General features: G+C 25.8%; 1 protein-coding gene across 8 annotated transcripts in view; it reads left to right on the top strand.

The window, feature by feature from the left end:
- LOC111675775 (complexin) overlaps nucleotides 1–24,432 on the top strand; it is a 251,169-nt gene that overhangs the window by 101,055 nt on the left and 125,682 nt on the right. For 7 of the 8 annotated variants that reach the window (XM_046949386.1, XM_046949383.1, XM_046949384.1 and 4 more), the window contains one exon: nucleotides 3,700–3,892. In XM_046949386.1, coding sequence (XP_046805342.1) covers nucleotides 3,838–3,892 — 55 coding nt within the window. In that variant the 5' untranslated portion in view covers nucleotides 3,700–3,837. Of the gene's footprint in view, nucleotides 1–825; nucleotides 846–3,699; nucleotides 3,893–24,432 lie in introns of those variants that run through there. The other variant, XM_023436612.2, reaches the window with a different exon arrangement.

Here is a 24,432-nt window from a genome sequence, read left to right as displayed (position 1 = left end):
AATATTCTCCATAGAAATCCATTCAGTTTGTTTCAGTAAGTATTTGAAATAACAAAACTAGAGAACACACACAAACATAACGAAAATTACGACAACAACAAGAATAACAAAATAAAAATAAAGTAAAAAGAGAGCAGAAAAATGATATAAAAACATAAAGAAGAAATAACACAAGTAGAAGTAGAAAATCAAAAAGGAGAAGCCGAAGAAAAGGAACTGTTACAAATTGTATTTGTTACTAGAGTAGAAAAAAGCGTTATTTGAAATAAGGGTGAGAGAAATTCTCCAATATTACGGTTTTTATGTTTATTGTAGCTGTTATATATTTTTTTTGTAAACTTTCGGATGGTTTTTTTCTTTCTTCCTTTATTTTGTCAATTTTTATTTTTGGGTTTGAGTATGTGTGTATTTATTTTAGTTAGAGTAAAAACATTACACAAACATGCAAACGTATATAGCCTAACCAAAGCAGAAAGAAATATATATTTTTTTTGGAAAAAAGAAGGTCACAAGAGTCATATACTGACACAGTTAGTATTCTACTAGACAGCGTGGAAGCAGCAGCAAATATTACCAGTTAAAGTAGTGCTGCATAACTTATAGGATTACGTTTCGTTACACTCTTCTCTCTACCCTAGTCTACGTCACACGTTACAATTCTATCTTAAAATCTAGTGTTTTATTTTACTTATTGTTTTCTTCATATAAATAAACGTATTTATTAACAAAGAAATACAAAATAATTTAAGTTTAAAAGTAAATTAAATTAAAAAGTTTGAAACAAATTCTACTAATAAAACATTTAATAAAATCAAAGCGGAAAATAACAAATAAAGTGAATTTATGTGAGTTTTAAAATTTTATTTATACTTTGCTAATGGAATCAATAAATAGTTGATGTAATTTGAAAGTCTTTTTCAAAATACAGTGAATAGTAAATTATATAAATGAAGACTATAGGCTGGTGGCTTAAAAACAGTTTATTTATTATTGCTTTTATGTACATATATACATAAGTAAATATACATATTTCTTTTTTTTAATTCAAGTATTAAGATTTTTGGTTCGAATATTGTGCGGGATTTATATTGATGTTATATTTCTATATATGAATATTTAAGTTTTGCAGTTATACGTTTTAAACACGCAATATGTATAGAAATATTTATATTTTATTATAAATTCATGTAAAAATTTGTTTTTATTAAAGTTTTTACTCAAGCAAAAATATTACTTTACAAATATTTACAACGAAATATTACTAAATAATATAACATAGTAAACATGTCATTTAGAAATGCAAATAGAACCGCTACGAATATAACAGTATTTACATATACAGTGATGAAAAAATAATTAAAGCCATATTATTTTTTTAATTGAAATTTTTTCAAAAATTATTAATAACTCAAAATTATTAAAAACACGAGTGAAAAGGCAGTTGACTCTACTTTGAACAGAACGAGGTAGCAGAAATATAGTTAAATACTTTTCAATGTAAATCTTTAAATTCTAAAGCTACGTTCACACCTATCAAATGTTTGAAAATGACGTGACTCCTAAAAAAATCTAAATTTAAAATTCATTTAAATACATATTTATTTGCACAAAGAGATTATATCTTTGTCGACATCAGTTCAGAGTATATTTATTATTTATTTCGACAATATTTGCAATTACAAAAATCATGCAGAAACAGAAATAAATTTACAATAATTAGTGGTTACGTCTTTTTCATCAAATATTTGATAGGCCTTAACGTACCTTAAGTGGTATAGGTATTTATTTCCATCGAAATTTAAGGTGGTTTCTTTTATTTTTTCCTTCACTGTATGTCTATGATTTGTTTTAAATGAATTTTGCTTTTCATTGAGAAACATGTGCGCTAAATGGCAGCTTATCGCTTGTGTAACGCATGAAGACTCACAAACATATATGTATGTATAAAAATATGTTAATAAGGGTAACCCCAAAACGAAATTGTTTGTGTTCCTGACGATTTAACCAATATATAAGCACAGCTGATACTAAATGAAATATGAAAAGGCCCTTTAAATGACGTATCAAACATACATATGTGCGTTTACAGAAGTATTTAATATCTCCTAATTTAAAAAAAATCAGATTTTTAAAAATGTTTAATATAATTATTTAATGTAACATTTAAATATGTTTTTGAATAATCTAGTGAGAGTTTGGAATAAGAAAACGTCTCGACGAATCCGAATGACGTTAATGATATATTTTTTCCTATGTACACATTTTTTGTACTAAAACAAAAAGTACTCATTCCTCTAGATAAAGTATGAAAAAAATTTGTCAACAATTGAAAAATTGTTTTATTATTTTTGTATCCAGCTAAATTCTTACTATATGAGAAACGGTTTCATATAATAAAGTAAACTTTGGATTTTAGTTGAAGTACAATTAGAAATCAGAGTCGATGTAGCTACATATGTCCGTCCGCCAAAGTATCTGATTAATGCAAGATAAGTTATAAACACAAGGTCATAGGGTTGGAAGATAATGAATACAGCTTTACGAATTGCAATTACTTGTAATTCTAAATGAGGTTTTACAGTTAAATTTTTTGAATTGTAATTTAAGTTTTGCCAATAGCAGTAATTGCTTAAGATCTTAAGAATTTCCAATTATAATTACTTTTTAGTTTTTCCTTGATTAACATGGTAGTTTACAAATTATTTTCTTTATAAATACAAATGTTTGTAATTAATAATATATTACAATAATAAGTATATACATATAATCGGTGATTTAAAATTACAAAACTTAAACTAAAGTTACAAGTTATTGGATATAGGTCCATTAGGTAAGGTTAAATATTCAGACTGCAAAGACGCATACTTGGGTCCTTTTGGTCCTGTTTATACTTGTAAAGATAATAGAAATAAAAAAGAAAGAAGGGGATAGTTTTAGGGTTGAATCATAAAATATATTTTTCAATACAAAATATACCATGAGAATATAATACTAAATATAAGTTGTAAATACGTATATTATCATGAGTCAAACCCTCAATTCCCAAAAGAGTTTTAAGAAGTCCCATTTTTTTTCTTTTTTTTTGGGCTTCATACCATACGCGGCGTAATTGAAACCCGAAATAATTAAGAACATATTGAGCCAACTATAACGAGTTACTATAATTTCATATAGGCTATGCGATTTGACAATTTTTAACGTAAAATTAATATTTAAATAAAAAATTGCCTTTTTGGTATGCACCTTGTCACCTCTGTATTAAAATTCGGAATACAATCGAAGTAATAAGACTTAAAATTTAACATATTCGAGGTGTCGAGGAACTTGTCAACACTTTTACGTAGGTGAAATTTCATTTAATTGGTAAAAACAGTATAAAATTCAAAAATTGTTTTCTTTTTAAACCACTGTGTAGTGGCAAATGGTATAGTAGTTACTTATAGGGTATTAGTTGTGTTTTTTTTTCTTTTATTTAAATCGCAATAAGTAAAAGAATATAGTCATATCCTTTTTACAATAAAAACGGATTTAAAAAAATGTTAAACTAATACATTAAGAACATTTAAAAAAGAGATTTACTTAGGATATTCCATCAATTTACACGTAATTCACGTATGAGTTATAAATTATTACTCATACGTATTGAAATGCTTAACTATGTAATAATTAATTGTGTTTTTTTTATTGCCTTTTTTGCAGAATTTAAAACAAATAATCAACGAAGTAACAACAACAACCCAAAAAATCTAAGTAAAACAACTTCAAAACTTATTTACTACTAAATAAATCCAAACCAACTTACACATAGTAATACAAAAACAAAACCCCTAAGTAAAAATGGCAGCATTTATAGCGAAACAAATGGTTGGCAACCAATTAAGCGCCGTTAAAGGTAAGTTTAACATACACAATTTTTAATTTTCCCTTTAAAAATTCTAAAACGCAAATATCAAAAATAGCGAACTGGTAGAGTATACAAACTCGCAACGTTTAATTAAAAACTAAAAATTAAGTTTTTTTGTATTAAAAAATTTTCAACTGAATTTATATTGTTGATAAAACCATCTAATAGATTTCTGTATTTAGCGCTAGATAGATAACATTATTGACGATAATAAGGAAAGATAACAACGCATATGTTTGAGGTTGAGTTAGTCAGTTTACTTAAAAATATTTTACACACCTAAACGGGAGTGCGTTTTTGTTTTCAATCCAAGCAGTTTCACAAGATATCAATGTATCACTTTTAAGTTTTAGCTAATACCACGATTTGAACTCATAAACTTCTTGGCCAACAGAACATTTTAATATTTGGCTGTAATAAAATCAATTTGGATTTTTAAACCAGCTTAATATTCATAACCCATTTTTCGTGACCAGCCTTATATAGGTATATTCACTCAGAACTGCAGGGCTATGAGTGCACTCATGTAAGTATGTGAGTGTGTGTTTGCAGTTTATTCATACATATGGCAGAAGTTTTAATTATCTCATAATCTCATGTAATACGCGTGTTCTGTTAGTAAGTAATAAAACGTTTAACATAACCACTTCTTGATGGGTGGATTTTCAGTTTTAGTTTCGTTATGATGTGTATGTATACATGTTTGTATGTATGAGTAGTAGATGTATCTTTTTTTTCCTTCACTAATTTAAACGAATTTCTTGTTTAACACGCTTCAATTTTAGTTTACGCTGTTAAGGATGAGTAAATGTGACCAACATCGCAGTAATTATATTTCTTTCTAGACCAGACATTTGATGCTTACAACAACATATCTTGATTAACGATTGATAGTTCTAGCTTCAGTGCCTATAAAAACATTTAAACTAATTGGAAGATCAGCCTAAAGTGTCATATGATTAAATGTTAAGGATTTTTTTAAAGCTAAAAATTTATATTTGGCCTACTATCCAATAGTACTAACCTTGATGTAAATTGTGTTCACATCGGAAGTTTTATCATTAAAGTCGAAATTGTCCTAATTGTCGGCCACATTTTTCAAGCAATTTAAAAATTGCGATTCTCTTATTTTTATCTCATAGTATAAACAGATGTATTTTAAGCAGACAAAAACCCCAAAATATGTATTAGAATCTAATATACAAAGTTTATTCTAAATATTGAAGTTAAAAATCTACACATCTAGATTTTCATATATGATAACATAATGATGATTCCCCATTAAGTACTTAATTTAAAGGGAATTTTTCTAAAATAATTGAAGCACTGCATTGTGTGGCGCAACAATAACTATTATCTAAAAGTTTAGCAACTCAATTTAAAGCACAAACACTCTATAGCAATTTTGTCTTTTTTTTGGTATTTAATTAAAATTTTTGTAAACGTTTATTTAGCAATGTATTAAATTAAAAACAAATTAAAACATAATACAAAATATTTAGCTATTACTTAGTAATTTCACTTTGTATTTTTTCTAAACTTTTGTAATTTTTCATTTTATTTTAACCCGCTGTTATTGAAAACATTACAGTAGATGTGGAATGTGTATATTTCGGAAGGCGTGTTAATGTGACGACCTTCAATAAATGCCAAAGTTTTTTCTTTTTTCAAATTGCCACAATCAATAAACCAATATAAATGGGATTGCGTGTACATGAATATTTGTACGAATTTTGATTGTAGATGCTTCTGTGTGCCGCACACATATATGGATACGTGTTGGATAAAAATTCAAATGTCGAAGCAATAAATTAACTTAAAAGCAACCATAACTCACTTGTTCGAGTAGACAATATAAAATTAACTAACATTTAATGTCGTTTTCAAAATAGTAACTATTTAGCAAAAAAAGGGATATGTCAAAAAATTGTTTAATATAATGTCTGCAAATTTTTAACAGTGAAGAATTTTATATTAAATTTTAATAATATTCATTTTTTTAATGATATAAAAAAATATAAGAAATATAAAATCTCTTTAACTGTTATTATCTTATTAGGGTTCAATTGTACAAAAAGTATTTTAGAAAAAAAAAATAAATAAAAATTTTATGTGTTACATAGAATCGAACAAATATATTTAAAACTCCAACACCAACAAACATTGCTTTTTGTTGTACAGTCTATGCTAGAAAATTTCAATACTTCATAGGGCAGTGTCACACGTGATATTTTCTGTATTGTGATATGAATTGAACGTGTAGCATGTAATATGGATGGATCGTGTTCCATATCACAGAAAACCCCAATTTTCTGTAATCCAAAATTTGTATCAATATTTATTATGGATCATGTGATAAATATTGAACGTATAGCATGATTTGTAATATCAATCACGATACATTTGTAAAAATTGAAAAATAAATAAAATAAAACAAATAAAAACTAAATATTGTTTGAAAAGTTGTTAAAAAATATAAAAGAAAATTTCTTTTTTCTAATTTTCTGTTATTTCGGGATTTTCACGGCATTCATTTAATCATCCACAGACCTATAAACCATAAACTATTGCAAATACTGACGTTAAAAATATTAAACGTGTAGCATACCCAAGCTATTCATCAATACATTTAAATGCATCGTGATCCAAATTGATCAATATATATTGAACGTGTGCCAGTGCCCATAAATTAAACAAAATGTGCTGATATATATGTCAATTATTGATTGTTCGAAATAATTGTGATTAGTATTCCTTACTTTTACTCTCTATATACATTCAAATTTATACTGCTCTTTATATCTACAAAATCTTAATATGAGGTTTTCTTATATGAATAGGCATAGTGGCTTACAAGTGCTCTAGGTTTTTCATAAGAAACTGTTCTTCAATAGCATACACATAATTTAAGGTTTTATTTAGATGCAAAGTTATTGGCATACACTTTTACTCTTCTTGATTTTCTAAAAGGATGTGTTAATTATATTAACAGCAGTAGTAACAACAAAAATAACAATATAACACCATATACTTATTTTTACCATTTATCTATACATCTATTTGTCTTTCACAAACATTTCATTTGTTCATTGGACCGCTTTCTATTAAGCTTTAAAATACAAGGTCTTTCAAGCACTTAATTCAATTCAGGTCGCTACTTGATATTTATCTTAAACTCTTCAAAAACAATGTCGACTATCACTCAAGCTACTTTTACCACTGGCACTAACTTTGTATATAAGTCTTAGCATATAAGTGGGAATCTACAAGATAGCTTCCCTTCGCATTCCTCAACGTTAATATTCATATATACTTTTATACATATTAAAATTTTACTCTTGCGGTCCAAATACTTTTTAAACAGACTTTGCATTGCAAACAAATACACTTTACTGTATACATACATAAAAAACAAATACTTAGATAAATATGCTAAATAGCTTTAATACACTGGAATAGTGTTAATTAAATAGAGTATCGGTGGTTTTTTAAAAAAAATGTTAAATGTTTATATTTCTCTTAAAGCCTTAAGTAAAAAATAAAATTAACATTTTTTTCTTGCTATCGTTATATCAAGAAATTATGTTTATTTCGTTATATTCGAAATAAACATAAAATTCATAAAAGTCATATAATATTAAGGTTAATAAATCCTTGAAAATGGGGAAAAAAATTCATAATAAATACTTTTATATATGATTCCTTAAACAACAGAACTTATACAAAAAAAGTTGTGAATACATACATAAGTTATAACTACAATACTTTAAATTAATACAGATCATATAAAACATGAATTGAAAAGTAAAAATGTAATTGAGTAAGCATAACTTTTCGCTTGATTTCTTCCAAACCCATGTATTATTACGAAAATATACATTTCTTTAATTATATGAAAGATATTAGAGATAATTATTTTTATTTTCCAATATAACTGAATTTTATGTGTTTGCCAAATTCTTTACAGCCAATTGTCACATTTTATTGTTTATATTACTGTATTTACTGTATTTAACCAGTTACCTAAAGTACCAATTGACCACTCCCAAAGATATTCCCATTTTTTAAAGACATCAAAAAGTCCTATTATTTACCCAATTTTACACTTTTCAATCAATTTTTGTTATGGGTTCTTCATTGGACTTAATTTTAACGAATTAAGATCAATCAAAATAAAATACTATTTTTTGATTACCTTTAATGCATACACACAGAAAAAAGATCGATAGGAAATCGGTTTCCATAATAAATATTTAGTAAAGTTAACTAAAATTCCATTGCCGCTATTAAAAAACTATAGATATAAGTGATTTTCTATTTTTAGAACTGAAAATCTATAACTGTAATCAAATTATGATTTTAACCATTTCCAAATTATTATATTAACCAATTTAGTCTTTCATATAATTCTTTTTATTAATTCGGTAAATACAACCGAATTAAATTTAGCATTCAAATGTAATTATTTTAAATATTAGTATTTGTAACCGAAAAATAGGTTGAAGCTACAAATTTTTAGTTAAATAAACATTATTCTATCATCACAACCAATTATCAGTTGAAAAAGTTAAAGAGTCTAAATAAATTCGAAATTCTCAACCAATTATTTCGTAGTTTTTGTTGACGTCTACAAAAATAATTATTAAAAAAAATGTGATATAAAAAATATTTAAAAAGATAAATGGAATTGCTGTTGCGGCTTGATGTTTAATGTTACAGGCGAATAAAATTGAAAATGGTAATGTTTAATCAAAAATCCATTTTGTAGCTGCTTTTAAAAGATTTATTTGAGTTTGCAGGAATAAAAGCAAGTAATTCAAATCTACAAGAAATGCAAACCGTTCAACGTAGAATATTTCTCCAAAAACTGAAAGGAAATTCGCTCTAACCAAAAGTCAAACATGTACATAATATTCCCCTAAATGAGATGCGAGAAGTATTTAAAATGTGTGTATCTTAAAGCATTTTTACGTATTTTTTAAATTTGATTGCTTATAAATAAAATCCACAAATAAAGGCATAATAATTAATATTTCAGTTGTAAATACTAATAGTTTCAATTCTCATTACCGAATTATTTTTTTAAATAATTCGGAGTTTCATGTATTAGGAAATACTAATCGAATTTTACAGTTACTGCAATAGAATTATGTGGTAGTTGTTAGAACTGACTAAATTCGATTGGAAACAAATTCGGTTACTGCAACGAATCTGTTTTCTCTGTGTATGTATTTCCTTCATACCTTTTTTTAATACACTGTTATTTCTTTATTTAGTTTTGTTTTTTTAGTGACTTTGATTTATGTTTTAATTATGCCAAGTATGTATTTAATTAAATAATTGAATTTGGTCAAGTGTGAAAATTTAATTTATATATTCCGTTTCTTCACTTATAATTAATTAGATGTGGTTTTTTTCATATACACATATATGCAAATGAAATTTTTTGAATATTTTATTTCAAGTCCTAGGAATGTATACAAAAAAAGCCGTTTAAGCAAATGTTAATTTAATTATGAATTAAAAGGATATTAATATACATATTTATACAGATTAAGTTAACATGATTTATAAGATAAAAATATTAAATATTATAGTAAATAGTATTAAGTTAATTGAAAGTGAATATTATAGATAGGGATAAGAGGTTAATTCCTTATGCATGGAAATGACGGAGTTTTATATTTTTAATATGATGTACAATGTACGCTAGACCGGCACACAAAAAAATGGTGTATGAGTTATTGCTCTCAAATTTTTTGGCCTTTTTTGAATATAACAGCAATTTAACAGAAATTGAATATATGTAATACTAAATGTTATAAGTTGCATAGGTATTGTTTCATAATTGATTCCATATATTTAGGTTATATTTTAAGGACAATAACTGTCACTGCATATTTTGCCTGCTTTTAATAAGTTTATTTAATACTTTTGAGTTTTTTAGACTCAATCAATAACACGTTTACTTTTGAAAAATAGATTTTTCAACAAACATATTTTACAAATACTTACTAAAACCAATTTAATATAAAATTCCTAAAATTTTCCAACTTTTATATCAAACTTAACTCAAATGTTTACACAACCACATGAGTCATTTAATTATATAAAACAATTTACCAGATATTTAAATTTTTACTAGCAATTTAACTCTTCAACAAAAATTCCATTCCATGTACTTTTATATAAAATACAGTAAAAATTTGTTTTAATAAAATTCCTCCCCCGAATTTTTGAAACAAAAAAGAACAAAATGCAGGCAGAAAATATTTACAAACTGTTATGGGAAAATTTGTTATGCTACATTTAATACAAACTCATTCTCTGGAATTCTCTAACAACAGAAAAAGTAGTGAATATAAAAAAATAATATAAAAAAATAATATCCCAGCAGTTAGAAAATGAAATCAGTGCATAACTATATATCAAGAGTTTACCTTAATTTATTTATACATAAATGATGTAGATTGTTACTTTTGTGTTACTAACTAATCCGGCGAGAAGTCATAAGTCAATGTATAGCCTCAAAGTAATCGAACGAAATTTTAATTATCATTATAGTTTTTAGATTTTGTACTATAAAGAATGAATTCGGGTTAGAAGACCCGAACTGCAGGTATTAAGTAATAAACAAAATAACCAAAATTCCATATACACCTACATAAGAAAAAAATTGTGAAACAGAAAAAAACAAAGAATATAAAATGGTATATTATATAAATCTGCAATATTTTACGAATGAACTACATACAACTGCATCATCAACAACAGAAACAGTAGCAGCACCAAAAATAGGATAAAATAATACATTTATATTGGTATAAGTTACATGTACATATGAATGTAATCGAACATACAAACTTTTGTTGCATTATCATTTACTAAATTTTAACAGGGATTTTTTTATTTTGTTCTAGAATACATTGTAATATCAATCCCCTATTATACTCTCACCATTGAAATTTGTAAAGCTTACAATCAGAGTTTTTGAAGCTATATTGTAACTGCTGTAATATTTATCGTATTGTTTGGTTTGTTAGTTGGTCGATTACCGCATTATGGAACCTGCAAAGCACAGTTTTTACAACAAATTATGGTCCTATATTAGGCTATACCGATTTGTCAACATAAACTGTTAAATTTTAGATTTTTTCAATGCATTTTAGTTACGCCTTAAAATATCCCAGCAAAAACTAGGTACATACTTTTCAATAACTCCCAGCAAAAAGGGAATTTTCACGACAAATAACATACTTGAGGTACTTCCAATTTTGGTGAAAAACCTATGAATTTTACATTAGCGTGTCATTGGAGGGATGTTATTCATTTTTGACAACTATGAACTACATCTAATCTTATTCATATATGCAATAAAAATCTGATATTTGGATGTCAAAAATAAACCGAATTCGTTCAATGACATGCTTATGTTAATTTCACTGGTTTTTCACCAAAGTTTGATGTACTTCGAATATGTTACTTGTAGTGACTTTTCTACATCTCTTTCCTCACATTTAACTGGGTTTTCATTTGTAAGGAAATATTTGGTTTATAAAAGCGAAATATATATAATCGCATTTTTAGATGTGATTAAGATGTTGTTAATATAGTATGACATCAATTATTTTTTGCTGGGCTACTACATATCGTCTGCATTACATAGAAGTGGTCTAAAATGGTCTTACTAATAATGTGTTATATAAATTCATTAGTCCTCTTACGTGTGGAGCTATAGAATTCAACTAATTTTTCTAATTACTTGTAACCTTTCGTTTAAAAAGGTACATGAATTTTAAGATAATTTTAGAACATTGGTAATTTTAAAGAATAGGGACGTTGATTTTTATTATAAGAGTGTTAAAGTATACCGATCGATTCAGAATCATTTTTTGAGTCGATTAAGACATATCCGTCCGTCCATCCGTCCGTCCGTCCGTCTGTCCGGCTGGCTGGCTGGCTGTCCATGTAAACCTTGTGCGCAAGGTACAGGCCGCAATTTTCAAGATAATTTGATGAAATTTGGACCAAGCATGTTTTTTGGCACAAGGACGGAGCCTATTGAAAATGGTTGAAATCGGTCCATTATTTCACCTAGCCCCCATACAACCGTACCTCCCGATTTGAACTTTTTATGCTATAATTACGTCAAATATTCTGTTATCTCTTTAAAAATTGGCACAAATAAGTTTTATATAAGTATAAATGATACTGCAGATTTTCGTAAGGATCGGCCTATATTTGACCCTAGCCCCCATACAAACCCCCCTTCAAAAATGACTTAAACGTCTAAAATTGACTTGTAACCATTTGTATCGCAATGAAACTCAACAAAACTAACTGTTATTTAGAAATATATCCTTTTCCCAAATTTACCGAGGATCGGCCCATATTTGACCTATATAAAGCCTCATTTAGAAATTTTAGTTTTTTATCAATAAATGGCTTAAATATTTTGGAATTATGGTAATATTCAACATAAAAGTTTCTTTACAAAAAATAAAAATTTTATAAAAGTAAAAATTGTAAAAATATACTCATGCTGTAGGGTATCATATGGTCGGCCATGCCCGACTATACTTTCCTACTTGTTTATTTGTATATCTATGTTTGTTATATACGTTTAAAAGACACAGCATTCAACAATACATTTTACCAAATCTTTTTGGTATTTTTGTTTATGATCGGACTTTATTTGACTCTCGCACCCATACAAACTTCTCTTCAGAAAATGAACACTAACAACACTATGGAATTCTACATAAATAACTTTAATTATAGACCTATATTTATCCTTATCCTCATATGAACCCTTTTGTATAAAATCTCCCTTTTTGTCAACAATATGTAAAAAATTTCGGGATTAAGGTAAAAATCAGAAACAATGCTTTATTAACTGTTTAAAAGATAATCCACATTTTAAACAAAGTCACTGGTGTGGAGTATCATGTGGCCGGCCATACTAGACTATATATTAATTTCTTCTACATTTTTGGATATTCTTATTTAGTTGCATTTAAACAGTAAAATCTTAAAAAAATAAATAAATACAAATAAAAAAAACTACTAAACTATTAATCATAATTTTAAACATAAAAGAAATTATGTAATAATTTCAGTATAACACATTTATTCTGAAATATTCCCCCAAGAGATTTTAATGTTTCGTCAGAAATACAAATAAATATTCTCTTTTAATTTATTCTATACACAAAATATTAATTTATCATACATACAAAAAAAATATATATACAATATTTCCTTGTACTTAACCGAATCACCCACTGTATAATTTCAATTTTTTTCCTAAATTTCATTTTATCCTTCAAAAAACTTATTTTGGGTGGTAAAACATTCATTATGCAATTCGTATAGATTTATAGTTTTTTATTGTATATTACAATTTTAGTGGGTGAAATACAATACTTTTGGTCTATTTATTTTACCCTATATTTTTTGCCATTGAGCAATCTATCCATTCACAATCCCAGTATAACTGTTTAACATTTGTATATAAATTGTCTATATACAATATACTTTACATTTTTATTTAGTTTATGTTTCATCTTTTTTTTTCATTATTTGGGGGATGCATTTTATAACCCAGTTTTTACAGCAATTGTCTGTTTAAGTTGTATGTTTTGTTAAGTGTGTTTTTTGACCCAGCAGTATCATAAGGAGTAAATGATATTATTTTTACCCGAATGTTTGACGATTTCTTTGTTATTTACAGTTATTTACTTTTAGTTAAATTGTTCGATGTAAGTATTTCGTAAAATTTACGTAAAATGTATATTTCTTGACTATCACTTCGAACTACAGGGTATTCACATATATGTACATATTCAACACACACACAAAAGTATGTGTTCATTTATTTGTGTCTGTATTTTATTTATTTGGCCAAATGCCAAAATCGATATTATCATTTTCAACAGCATTTCTTAAATTAGCTGTCAAATAAGATTTTTTCCTGATTTTTTTGTTTTATTTTAAATATTACTGGATGTTTCGTGATGATGATGATTAGTGTGCATGATGTACACTAGATGCAGACATAAATATATTTCAAACTATATTTTCGTTTAATGTTTCGTTTGCAACATGGGAAAAAAAATATATAAAAGAAGCGATAGTTAAAATATTTTTTAAATAAAATGTTCGAAATGATATATTGAATTTTAGGGTTTAATTTAGGAAAATAATAAATAGTATAAAAACAATTATATAAATATTAACTTTAAATAACAATTGACTTTAAAATGTTTATTACTTTTTAAATAATAAAGCATTTAATTAATTTTAGTTTTTTAGCTTAATTCCGGAAACATGTAAAACATGTAAAAAACATGTTTTTGTCAAAAATAAGGGATTTTCTATAAGTGGGCTAGTTTAGGGCTAAATGAAAATATGGCCTATCCTTATAAATTTTGGTTGAAACATTTAGGTCTAGTTATTAATGTAGAATTAAATGGTGTAATCAGTGTTTATAACTGAAATTTGACCTTCAAGACATGAAGGGGAGTTTGAATGGGGGCTAGAGTCAAATGAGGCTCTATTATTACAAAAATTGGCAGTTGACATAATAGAACATTTAACATAATTTTGAGGCCGAAAGCTCTATTCGTGCGGTTATTTGGAGGCTAGGCGAAGTAATATATCAATTTAAACTATTTTCAACAGCGTTCGTCATTATAAGAGCATGTGCCAAATTTCAAATTGTCTTGAAAATTGCACCCTGTAGCGTACTCACACAGACGGACAGATGTATGGACAGATAGAAAGATAGACGGACGGCAGATTGACTGATGGTCGGATGGATGGACGGACATAGTTAAATCGACTCAGAAAGTGATTCTGAGCCGATTGGTATACTTTAAGGTGGGTATAGCGCCAATATTTTTTGGGTGTTACAAACATCAGCACAAACTCATAATATCATCCCTACTATAGTTGTTAGGATTTAATTAAACAATTATTATATCAAAAACTGAAACTCCTACTTGTATAAATCACATACAGTTTTAGAATTGTCTCAAACCTTAAAAAAAAAACTATAAAATGTTAAATTTCAGATTTTTTCAAACTATATTTTAAAAATGTACTTTAGAAAAAATACAACTAAAAATAATTGGCTTTCTTATCCGATAAAATATAAATTACTTGTTACATATTGCTATGACATTTATGGTTGTAATAATTATATTTTATCTTGTCGTATTTTACTTTCATTTTGTGTGTCATTAAATTTTGACAAATTTATGATGACCACTAATGGCGATAAGTGTCAACTTTATGTTATAGAAAGACATTAGTAAATATTTAAGTACTTAAGAGTCAAATAAATAAAATACGTGTGATTAATACCCTTTGCCATACATTTTATTATTTAAAAAATCATATGAAAATTACAAAAAAAAAAAAAATTACATAAAGTATATAAAAAGCTTTAAGTATGAATGTATAGTCGTAGTACATGACTAACCATATGATACCCTACACCAGCCATTATGTAAAATATATACATTAGTTTTCAAAGAATTAGGCAGTTAATTTGTTTTTTTTTTTAACTTTATATTGGAATACTTTTTACTTATTGTTGACAAAAAAGAGACTTTCTACAAGAGGGCTATATAGAGGAGTTGGTGGAGGAATTTACGTCTACTTCAAAGTTATTTATGTTAAATTTAATCGTGTTAATAGTGTTTACAAGTGAATTCTGAACATCAATTTATTTTTTAAGGGGAAGTTTGTATGGGGGCTAGGGTCAAATGAGACCCAATAATTACAAAAATCGGTAGTGTCATTTAAAGTTCTATAAAACTAAGTTTTGACGTTTTTTGTTAACACAATAGAACATTTAACGTAATTATGAGCCCAAAGGCCCTATTAGGGGGTACTGTTGTATGGGTGCTAGGCGAAATAATGAACCGATTTCAACAATTTACATTACATTATCTTGAAAGTTGCTACCTGTAGTGTGCGCTCAAAGTTTACATTGATATTCAGACAGACGGACATAGCTAAATCGACTGAGAAAGTGATTCTGACCAATATTTTTGGGTGTTATAAACATCAGCACAATCGTATAATATCTTCCCACTATAGTGCTATAACAATGAGGAATTTATACTCGTTATATACCAGTGAGTATTGGTTATTATTGTAATAATTCGAAATATAAATTTTAATATTTACTTGACAAACAATAATCGTGTTACACAAATTTAAAACAAATAAAATATTAAAATTTTCGAGCTCTTAAATTATTTTGTAAAAAATTAACATCTATAATTTCTTGTCATAATTATTATGATAAAAATTTAAAAGGATAAAAACCTAAAGCATTTTAAACATCTTTTAAGATTTTAAATTGTCAAAGATTGCTGGAAAAATATTTAAGTATTTATAACTAAAATGTTTTTAGAAAGTTTATGCGAAGGAATCATCCGCCATTAACTCTTTCGTGTTTTTTTTTTTTTTTGTAGATACTCTTAGCACGAAATCTGATTTAAAGCTTTTAGTTGTTTGTGAAAGTATTTTAAAACATAAGAACTGAATCTATAAAACTTTACTGCCACTTGATTTTTAGTCTTGTTCATTCTTTTTTTTTTTTGTACCATATAATTTTGTTGCTGCCAACACGCATTTAAAGCTGTTGTTGTTTTCAGTGTTAAAGTAGACACGTAGAAAACCGTTTTTTTATGTTAAAAGAATTATAACTGACAGTTTAATGGAATGAAAAATTACGCTACTTGTCAACAATGTAAAAAAAAAAATACAGAAAAAAAAAGTTTCAAGAAGTGTTAAGTATAGAAACAGTAAAGAATTATACACAAAAATACTTATACATAAAGGTTATATACTATACTATCTTACAAAACTATATTATCAAACTTTTAACACTGCTGCTGCTAAGTTTATAACAAAAAAAAGTATAAAATACAATAAAAATAGAAATTATGATAAAACATTATAAAGGAAAACTATAGTTACAACAGCATTAATTTAAAAACTCTTTTCATTACCAACGAACGACAAAAAAAATGTTTTTATTGATTTCTCATTAAAAATTTTGCTTCATAAAGCACTAGAGTGTCATTACTAAAACTTGTTAAATTTCCATTATTTTTCCACTTTTTAATATGCATTATAATATATAATAGAAAATTTGGTTTCAAAAAGAGATTCACAATAAAAAAAAATATATATATATGATAAAGTGTTGGCATTAACTTATTTTTAATTATATCCTTTATGTATACCAACTATCATAATTACTCATAAAAAATATATAAGTGCAAAAATAATGAACTTTAAAATTGATGAGTTGTCATTAGCATACAAATATTGTGGTAGTAGAAGTTTATGCAGTTTGCTTATAATGTAGATATAAATTAGGCTTCACGCGATATTTTTGAAATTGTGATATTATATCATTTATGAAATTGTTTGGTATGGTAATGGTTTTGGCATACTTATTTTTTTTAATATTTCAACTCTATTATATGAATATCTGCAGCAAAAATACCGACTTTGGAAAACATATATATCAAGACATTGGTATTATCAATCTTTAATTAAATGTAGAATGCACTAAAAGTGTTAAAATATCTAAAATATTTCAAGTATGTTTACTTGTAGGTTAATAATTTCCCATCAAACAAAGTTTTTTTTTATAATCACCTCATAATTTGATAATCTCCATTCAATTAATCTTCCAAATATAACAAGACAAATGCATTTCTAGAGCATTATTAGAGTTTAAAACATAGCTGATTTTTCTATATGTTTAATATTAATAAAAGCGTTATTTCCAATCTAATCAGCAGATTCTGCTCTATAAAAAATAGTTCATAGTTTTAGTTTTAAAAAATAATACAAAACTATTACAAAATCCTTTTAAAATGTTATGATATCGCCAATTCGGGAACCAATTTGTTTTTTGAAACAAATCAAAGTATACACATGATTAACACGTTAACGTGAATGACGTCTATATATGTCGATCACAAGCACTCGTAAATGAAAATAACGTTTATAGATAAGATTGATTTCACTATAAATCAAAGGATAAAAATAAATAAATAAATAAATAAATAAATAAATAAATAAATAAACATTTAAGATAATATTTTTAATATTGAAATAATATTTAGTCTATAAGTCTAAAAATGTTCTTTTTAGATGATTGTACAAATAACTCTAAAATTATGTTGTTTCAATGCTAAAGGAAATCCTATAGGTCACTTATATATAAAATTGCGAAAATTGGAAAACTTTTTTATTTTGGCTTTTGTCATTCTAGATTCGAAAAATGTGACACTGTGTAACGTAATGTAATCTTTCTAAAAATTTAATTTTTTTTTGTGCTCGGGAAAAGAGCAATTTTTGTCAATAATTAAGCTTAAATGATGATTTTATTAAAAAATGTTGCAAATACAAAGTTAAAACCAAACATGACAATGTTTAATTCTTTATACAGTTAAAAATATTAAATTAAGTCTTATAAGCCTAATTGTAATTTTGATTCAATCATAAGCTCTGCTTTATTCAGCTAAGTCTTAATTGCATATTTTAAACATTTTTCTTATAACTACCCTTAAAATTAATTTAATAACATAATTAAATATGAATTTATTTAAAGAAGCTAAAACATAAGTAAACAATTCAAGTCAGTTTTATAAAATCTCTGGTATAGAAAATGCTTAATTTAAAAACAATAATCTTTCAAATTTATCTTGACACAATTGTGTCAACTTATTTTAACCAACCTGAAAAAATATTATTTTCTTTTAACCTTTTTTTCTGCTCTTTCAGTATACAAAATGATATATGCAAACTGTTATCACAGGTCGTTTTCTTAATTGCTCAAGTAAATGGAAAATTTATAAGATAAAATTTTTTGTCTAAATTTAATGAAAGGATTATATTTTAAAGCTTATTACTTACGGAAAGAAGTATAATATTTATATATATAGTAGGTACAAAGAGTCTGTAAGTTTAAAACAATTTGTCAAGGGAAAGACAAGAGCTTTCGTATAAATATTGTATTTGTAAACTGATTTAAAATATGTAAATTGAAAAAGAATTGAAACAAACCTTGTTTTTCAATTCTTTTATGTTTAATGATTAGAATATTGTTGTTTTTTTATAAGTAAATTTAATATATTCCTAACAATATAACACATGAACAAAAATACGTACATATATATGTTTGTATATACGTTGGTATAAATATTAAACCTACTGCTTGTTTATTGAATACATGTACGTATCGATATCCTTTCAACAAATGTTCAATCATTTGGAAAATGCATTCAATGGATTAAAATAACAAAAAAAAAAAAACAAAAAGAAATTGTAAAGTAGCAGAGAAAACAAAGTAGAAAAAATAAAAAAGACAACCAAATTGTGCTTATCAGTTAGCAAACAGTTAGTCAGTCAAACTGACATAAATGACTGACTGACTATCTGTCTGTCTTTCTGGCGTATTATGAAACTTACTGCCATTTTTATATTGTTTGATGTTAAAATACAAACATTGCTTAAAAGATTGGTTGTAGAGTGGAGGAATGTTCTATATGTAAATTGTTTTACCTTTTTGCTGCTTGTTCTTTTTGTTGTTTTTATTAAATTATGTAAAAATCTTTGATGTGCATTTAAGTAGAAAAATCGTATCTAAGTGATAAATTTAAAATAAAATTTACATTAACAATTTTAAATTTGTTATTGAATCAACAAAATATATTTAAGCAAATTTGTTAGCTAGGGAGTTAGCTTTAGAAAATAGACAATTCTAAAGAATAAAGAAATATTTCAAAAGAAACATGATAAAATGATATGTAGTCAGGCAGATGATATTTATGATCAAAAAATACATTTCAATAGGTTTGTTTATAACATACATATGAAACTATGTCGAATTATCAAATAACAAATTAGTTTTTAAAATGTCTCCATAGTAATAATAGTTTAAAAACAAAATTATTTGCTGCCAGCTGGACTTCTTAAACATGCGGTTACCCATTAGAAATAAAATTTATAATTTTCAGAATTTATTAACATAAAACATAATAGTAGAAGATGTAGATCAAACTATTTTTTCTAATGATTGGTTTAAAGTTTATTAGAACTTCAAATTAAAATATTTAGTAAATCGACCTTATGATTAATTAATTTGAATTGGCATTCAAATGTGGACCTTGACATCCTTTTGACGCTAATAAATTTACTAAGATTTCCATTGACGTTGACTCGAGAAGAGACAATGAATAACTTAATGTTCTACACAGATGCATATGTTTTTATGCATTTAGTACGTGCTGATAAGTAAAATTAATATTGAATAGCATTTACTCATATTTGTACATAAATATGTGTAATCACATGAGGATTTAAAGCATACAGAATAATTTCGCTTCATTTCACTCTTGTATATACATAAATGTCATGACAGTTTAAATGCAACCATTTACTTACCAATTGATTATTGTAATTATAAAACCTGTCAACCGACCAGACCCACGACCAACAATAGTTATTGTAATTGAGAAAACACTGCATTACAGTGTAAAGTTTCGTTGATGCGGTTTTTGTTCATTGCTGTAGTTGTTACAATTTTTTTAATTTCTGTTTTTATTTTGAACTATATAAATTTTAAATTATCGTACTACGCTTGAAGTAAATAATTCAATTAATTCACACAAAAAAAGATTGTGGCAAAAGACATGAATAGTTGTGAATTAAAAATCATCATCACATACACACACAATTATGTACTTAAACGAATATATACAAAAGTTAATGCAATTAAAATATAACATTTTACAACCTGCAAATGTAAACAGGCAGATTAAATATCCCAGCAAAATAAAATCTATTTCTTGCAAATTTAATAACTTATTTCAATTGGAATTAAATACAATAATATTTTTTGCTGGGATATATAAAATATATTACAAATGTTAATAATATTCGTAAAAATAAAGGTAATAAATAAACAAAATACATTGTGTATAATAATTTATAAAATAGAAAAGGATACATAAGGTATTACATTTTAAATAAAAAGTAGGACAAAAAGGCTACATTGTTCATATCTTATTACTCGGAAGTGATCAAATTTTGTATTATATGTGTATGTATTTACCAGACATCCACAATCCACTTAAAAATTTCGCATTTAGTTTAATATTTTGCAGAAGTGGGAACTTTTTCTTACTGTATGAGATTCAAATTGATGAGTTTAAATTAATCATTAGAGTATCGCGAGGAACTGTATATTTAAAAATCTAATGTAAAAATACCTTAGTATATGAGTATCAATGTACTAAATACGTGAAAAAAATCGAGAGCAAAATAATTAAAATTCTATTAATTGTAGAGGCAATTCTATTTAAAATACAATATTTACTATTTTCCAAGCAACTTTGATATGTATCTATAGTAAAATTTATAATTATTGCATAATATAATATTATCTACAATTCCAAGTATGCTGTAACCTTGTAAGACGATCTGTATTTATTCTTATATATTTAAAAAAAAAACTAATTTATAGTATCCTTTGCATTAACTATAGCAAATAGATGATTGATGATGAAATTAATGTCCTTCATTTTAGCTTGGATATTAAATGAATTTAAGGACTTAACAATTATTTATATTTTGGAAAAATATTCAAAAATTATTTAAACAAATTTGGACTCTACTACTATGTGGATACCAATACTGTTCTAATGATGGAACACTATTGGTATCACAAACAAAACAAAAATTTATAATAACTGCAATAATCTACAAGTTTGAGTACTAAATTTAGATAAATCTTAGCCCCAATATTAAAAAAAATTTTAAATTTTGTTTAGAATAGTTATCGAAAACTTTATCATATTTGCCGCGAAACTCAAAAAATAAAAAAGCTATAACCCTAGTAAGCATACATATGTATATTAGGGTGCCCCGTGGAACACGTTTCTTTTGGAATTCCTACATAATGATTTCATACAGTTGAAAAATTCTAGTGACTACAAGGCAGTTTTAAGCTTACGATTACTATAAAAAAGAAGAGAAAAGATGCAGTAAAGAGGGGTTACTAAAGGCATTATTTTGCAACCAGACGCACACCAAAATGGTTAGAGGGCGTATAGAAAACTATCGAGTAGGTTCTTGTTCATTTTTAAACAAGACTTGTTAACCGTTAATGAATTCATGCATAATGATATTATTCTAAATAAATTCAACATAAAGTCTGAACATTGGACTTACTTTACGCGAACTTTACAACATAAAATTTTACAAAAGATAAAATTTTGTTCGAAGTTTTTTTTGTAGCATGTAAAAAATATAAATAAAAGAGAGAGACAATCGACAATCTTTTACAAAAAAAATTTCGTTAAGGCATGTAATATTTAACGAAAGTAACGAATTTTTTTCGTAACAAGATTATTTAGTAATATACAAGAATTATTTTTGATTTTACAAAAAAAAATATTTTGTTACGATTTTTTTGTTATTTTCGTAATTTTAAGGGAGTTAAATTAAACATAATTTTTCATTTACAGGAAATTAGCTGCCTAATTTCCTGTAAAATTTAATTTAAAAAACATAATTTTTTTTTTAATTCGCAATCTTTTTCTAAATTTACAATAATTATTTTAAAAGAACTAAAATATTTGTCTTTAAAAAAATCGTAAAATAAACAAATTTTTTTCTAAAATTATATAAAATTATTTTGCATTTTACTAAAATATTTCGTACAATTTCGTATATATTACGAAAGAATTTCGTGGTGCGAAACCACGAAGCATTTCGTACAATGCACAACATTTTTCGTGTATATTAGGCATGGATTATTTTCAGTGTAAAGAAGGGTTGAAATAATTTATGTGAATATTATTACTTTTATATTTTTATTATAATTAAGTGAAATAAAATTTATACATGTATATGACATAAATACACATGAATGCGTTTAATATGTTTATAAGTATTAAGTATAAAACAGGTGTTGCCAAGAGCTACGGAATAAGAGGCTTTAAACAGCCCAGAAATGCATATTAAATACATTTTCAGATGAAGTTGGATGAGTAGTTTAATTGTTAGAAATAAATACATATTAAAAATAGTTTTTAAGTTATTCTTTAACGATTGATAAGCATAACAAGAACCAACTGGGGAGATAAATTTTCAATACATATTGCTTATCGATAAAGATTGTTTGGCATTAATAACGGGGATTATCGGTGCACGGCTAAACCTATTCATAATTCATAAATTTTCTGTCGTCAAAGAAAAATTTGTTAAATCTATTAAAACTTTATATAATTGTATAATATTGTTTATTTCTAAAACATGAATTATTTTACAAATTCAATTATAACCATTAAATTTAACTGTCAAGTTGTACAATTCAATTTTTATATTTGTTTCAAGCAATAACAATTTCAAACCAAAAAGGTAATTTCAGCTCTTAATACTCGACATATTTCAAAAAAACTTATTGGGTCAAAAGATGTGTTATTCCTATATGCAACCTTTTTTAACACCCTCCTCCCATTTGTTGCAAGTATAAAGTACTCGATTAATTTGATTTTTTTCTACTTTAAGTAAAACCTTTTCCTTGTCCATTTTGATGAAATATAGCTTATCGCTTTGACAGTTAAATTCTAACATACTAAAATCAACCAAGAAATAAAAATAAAATACACACATTTCAAATCCTTGGAAATTTTATTTCCCTCTTTATGGTCTTCCCTGACATTTTGGGGCAATAGCTGTTTAAGCTGCAAACACTTTTATTATTTTTTTGAAAAAAGGTTAAAGTGTTTGTGTTGCAAAAGCTTGCCTTTTTATACCCTTGTCGTAAATCCCTTTTATGTTTGATTCAGCCTTTTGTAAAAATGTTATTTTTAGGCTTGTTGTTTGTTATATTTAAATATTTCTTTGTAAATTCTTATAAACATTTAAAAATGTTTATCAGATTATTAGAAATTTTACTGTCAGAATTTTAAAGTGTGACATTTTTAGATTATTTTTTTTTTATATATTTAAGTGTGGAATTTATGGTGTTTGTTTGCTATTCAAAAAGTGTCAATTATATTTAATTTAAATTATTCATAACTTTGGTTTTAAATTTGGCCATAGTTTCGGTTATTTTTCTGTGGAAATAATTATTAATTTAAGTAAACATATGAACAATTATCAAATTTTCTTAATTCCTTTGGTATTAAACTAAATTGTTAACAATTTTGGTAAGAGTAAAATGTCAAACAATTTTATACAGACTTCCAGCCTAAAAATTGCAAAATTGTAAAACTCTAGGTCTTCATTTCTAAACGTAATCGGTTTTGAAAGTTTACAAAATTAAAAAAAAAATACTTGTGTCACTAACTAATTTGTTTGCATTCTTTTTATTTTTTGATCCATAGCTTTAAATTTTTGGACACTATTAGTTAAGTGCTAACTAAAGACACTTAGAAGATAAATTCTTTACAAGCTTATCCGTGTGACATTACTTTACGTAT

Source organism: Lucilia cuprina, chromosome 4 (genome assembly GCF_022045245.1).
Source record: "Lucilia cuprina isolate Lc7/37 chromosome 4, ASM2204524v1, whole genome shotgun sequence".
Taxonomy (NCBI): domain Eukaryota; kingdom Metazoa; phylum Arthropoda; class Insecta; order Diptera; family Calliphoridae; genus Lucilia; species Lucilia cuprina.
Note: the sequence above shows the minus strand (reverse complement) of the source record. Positions and strands in the feature narration are given on the sequence as shown.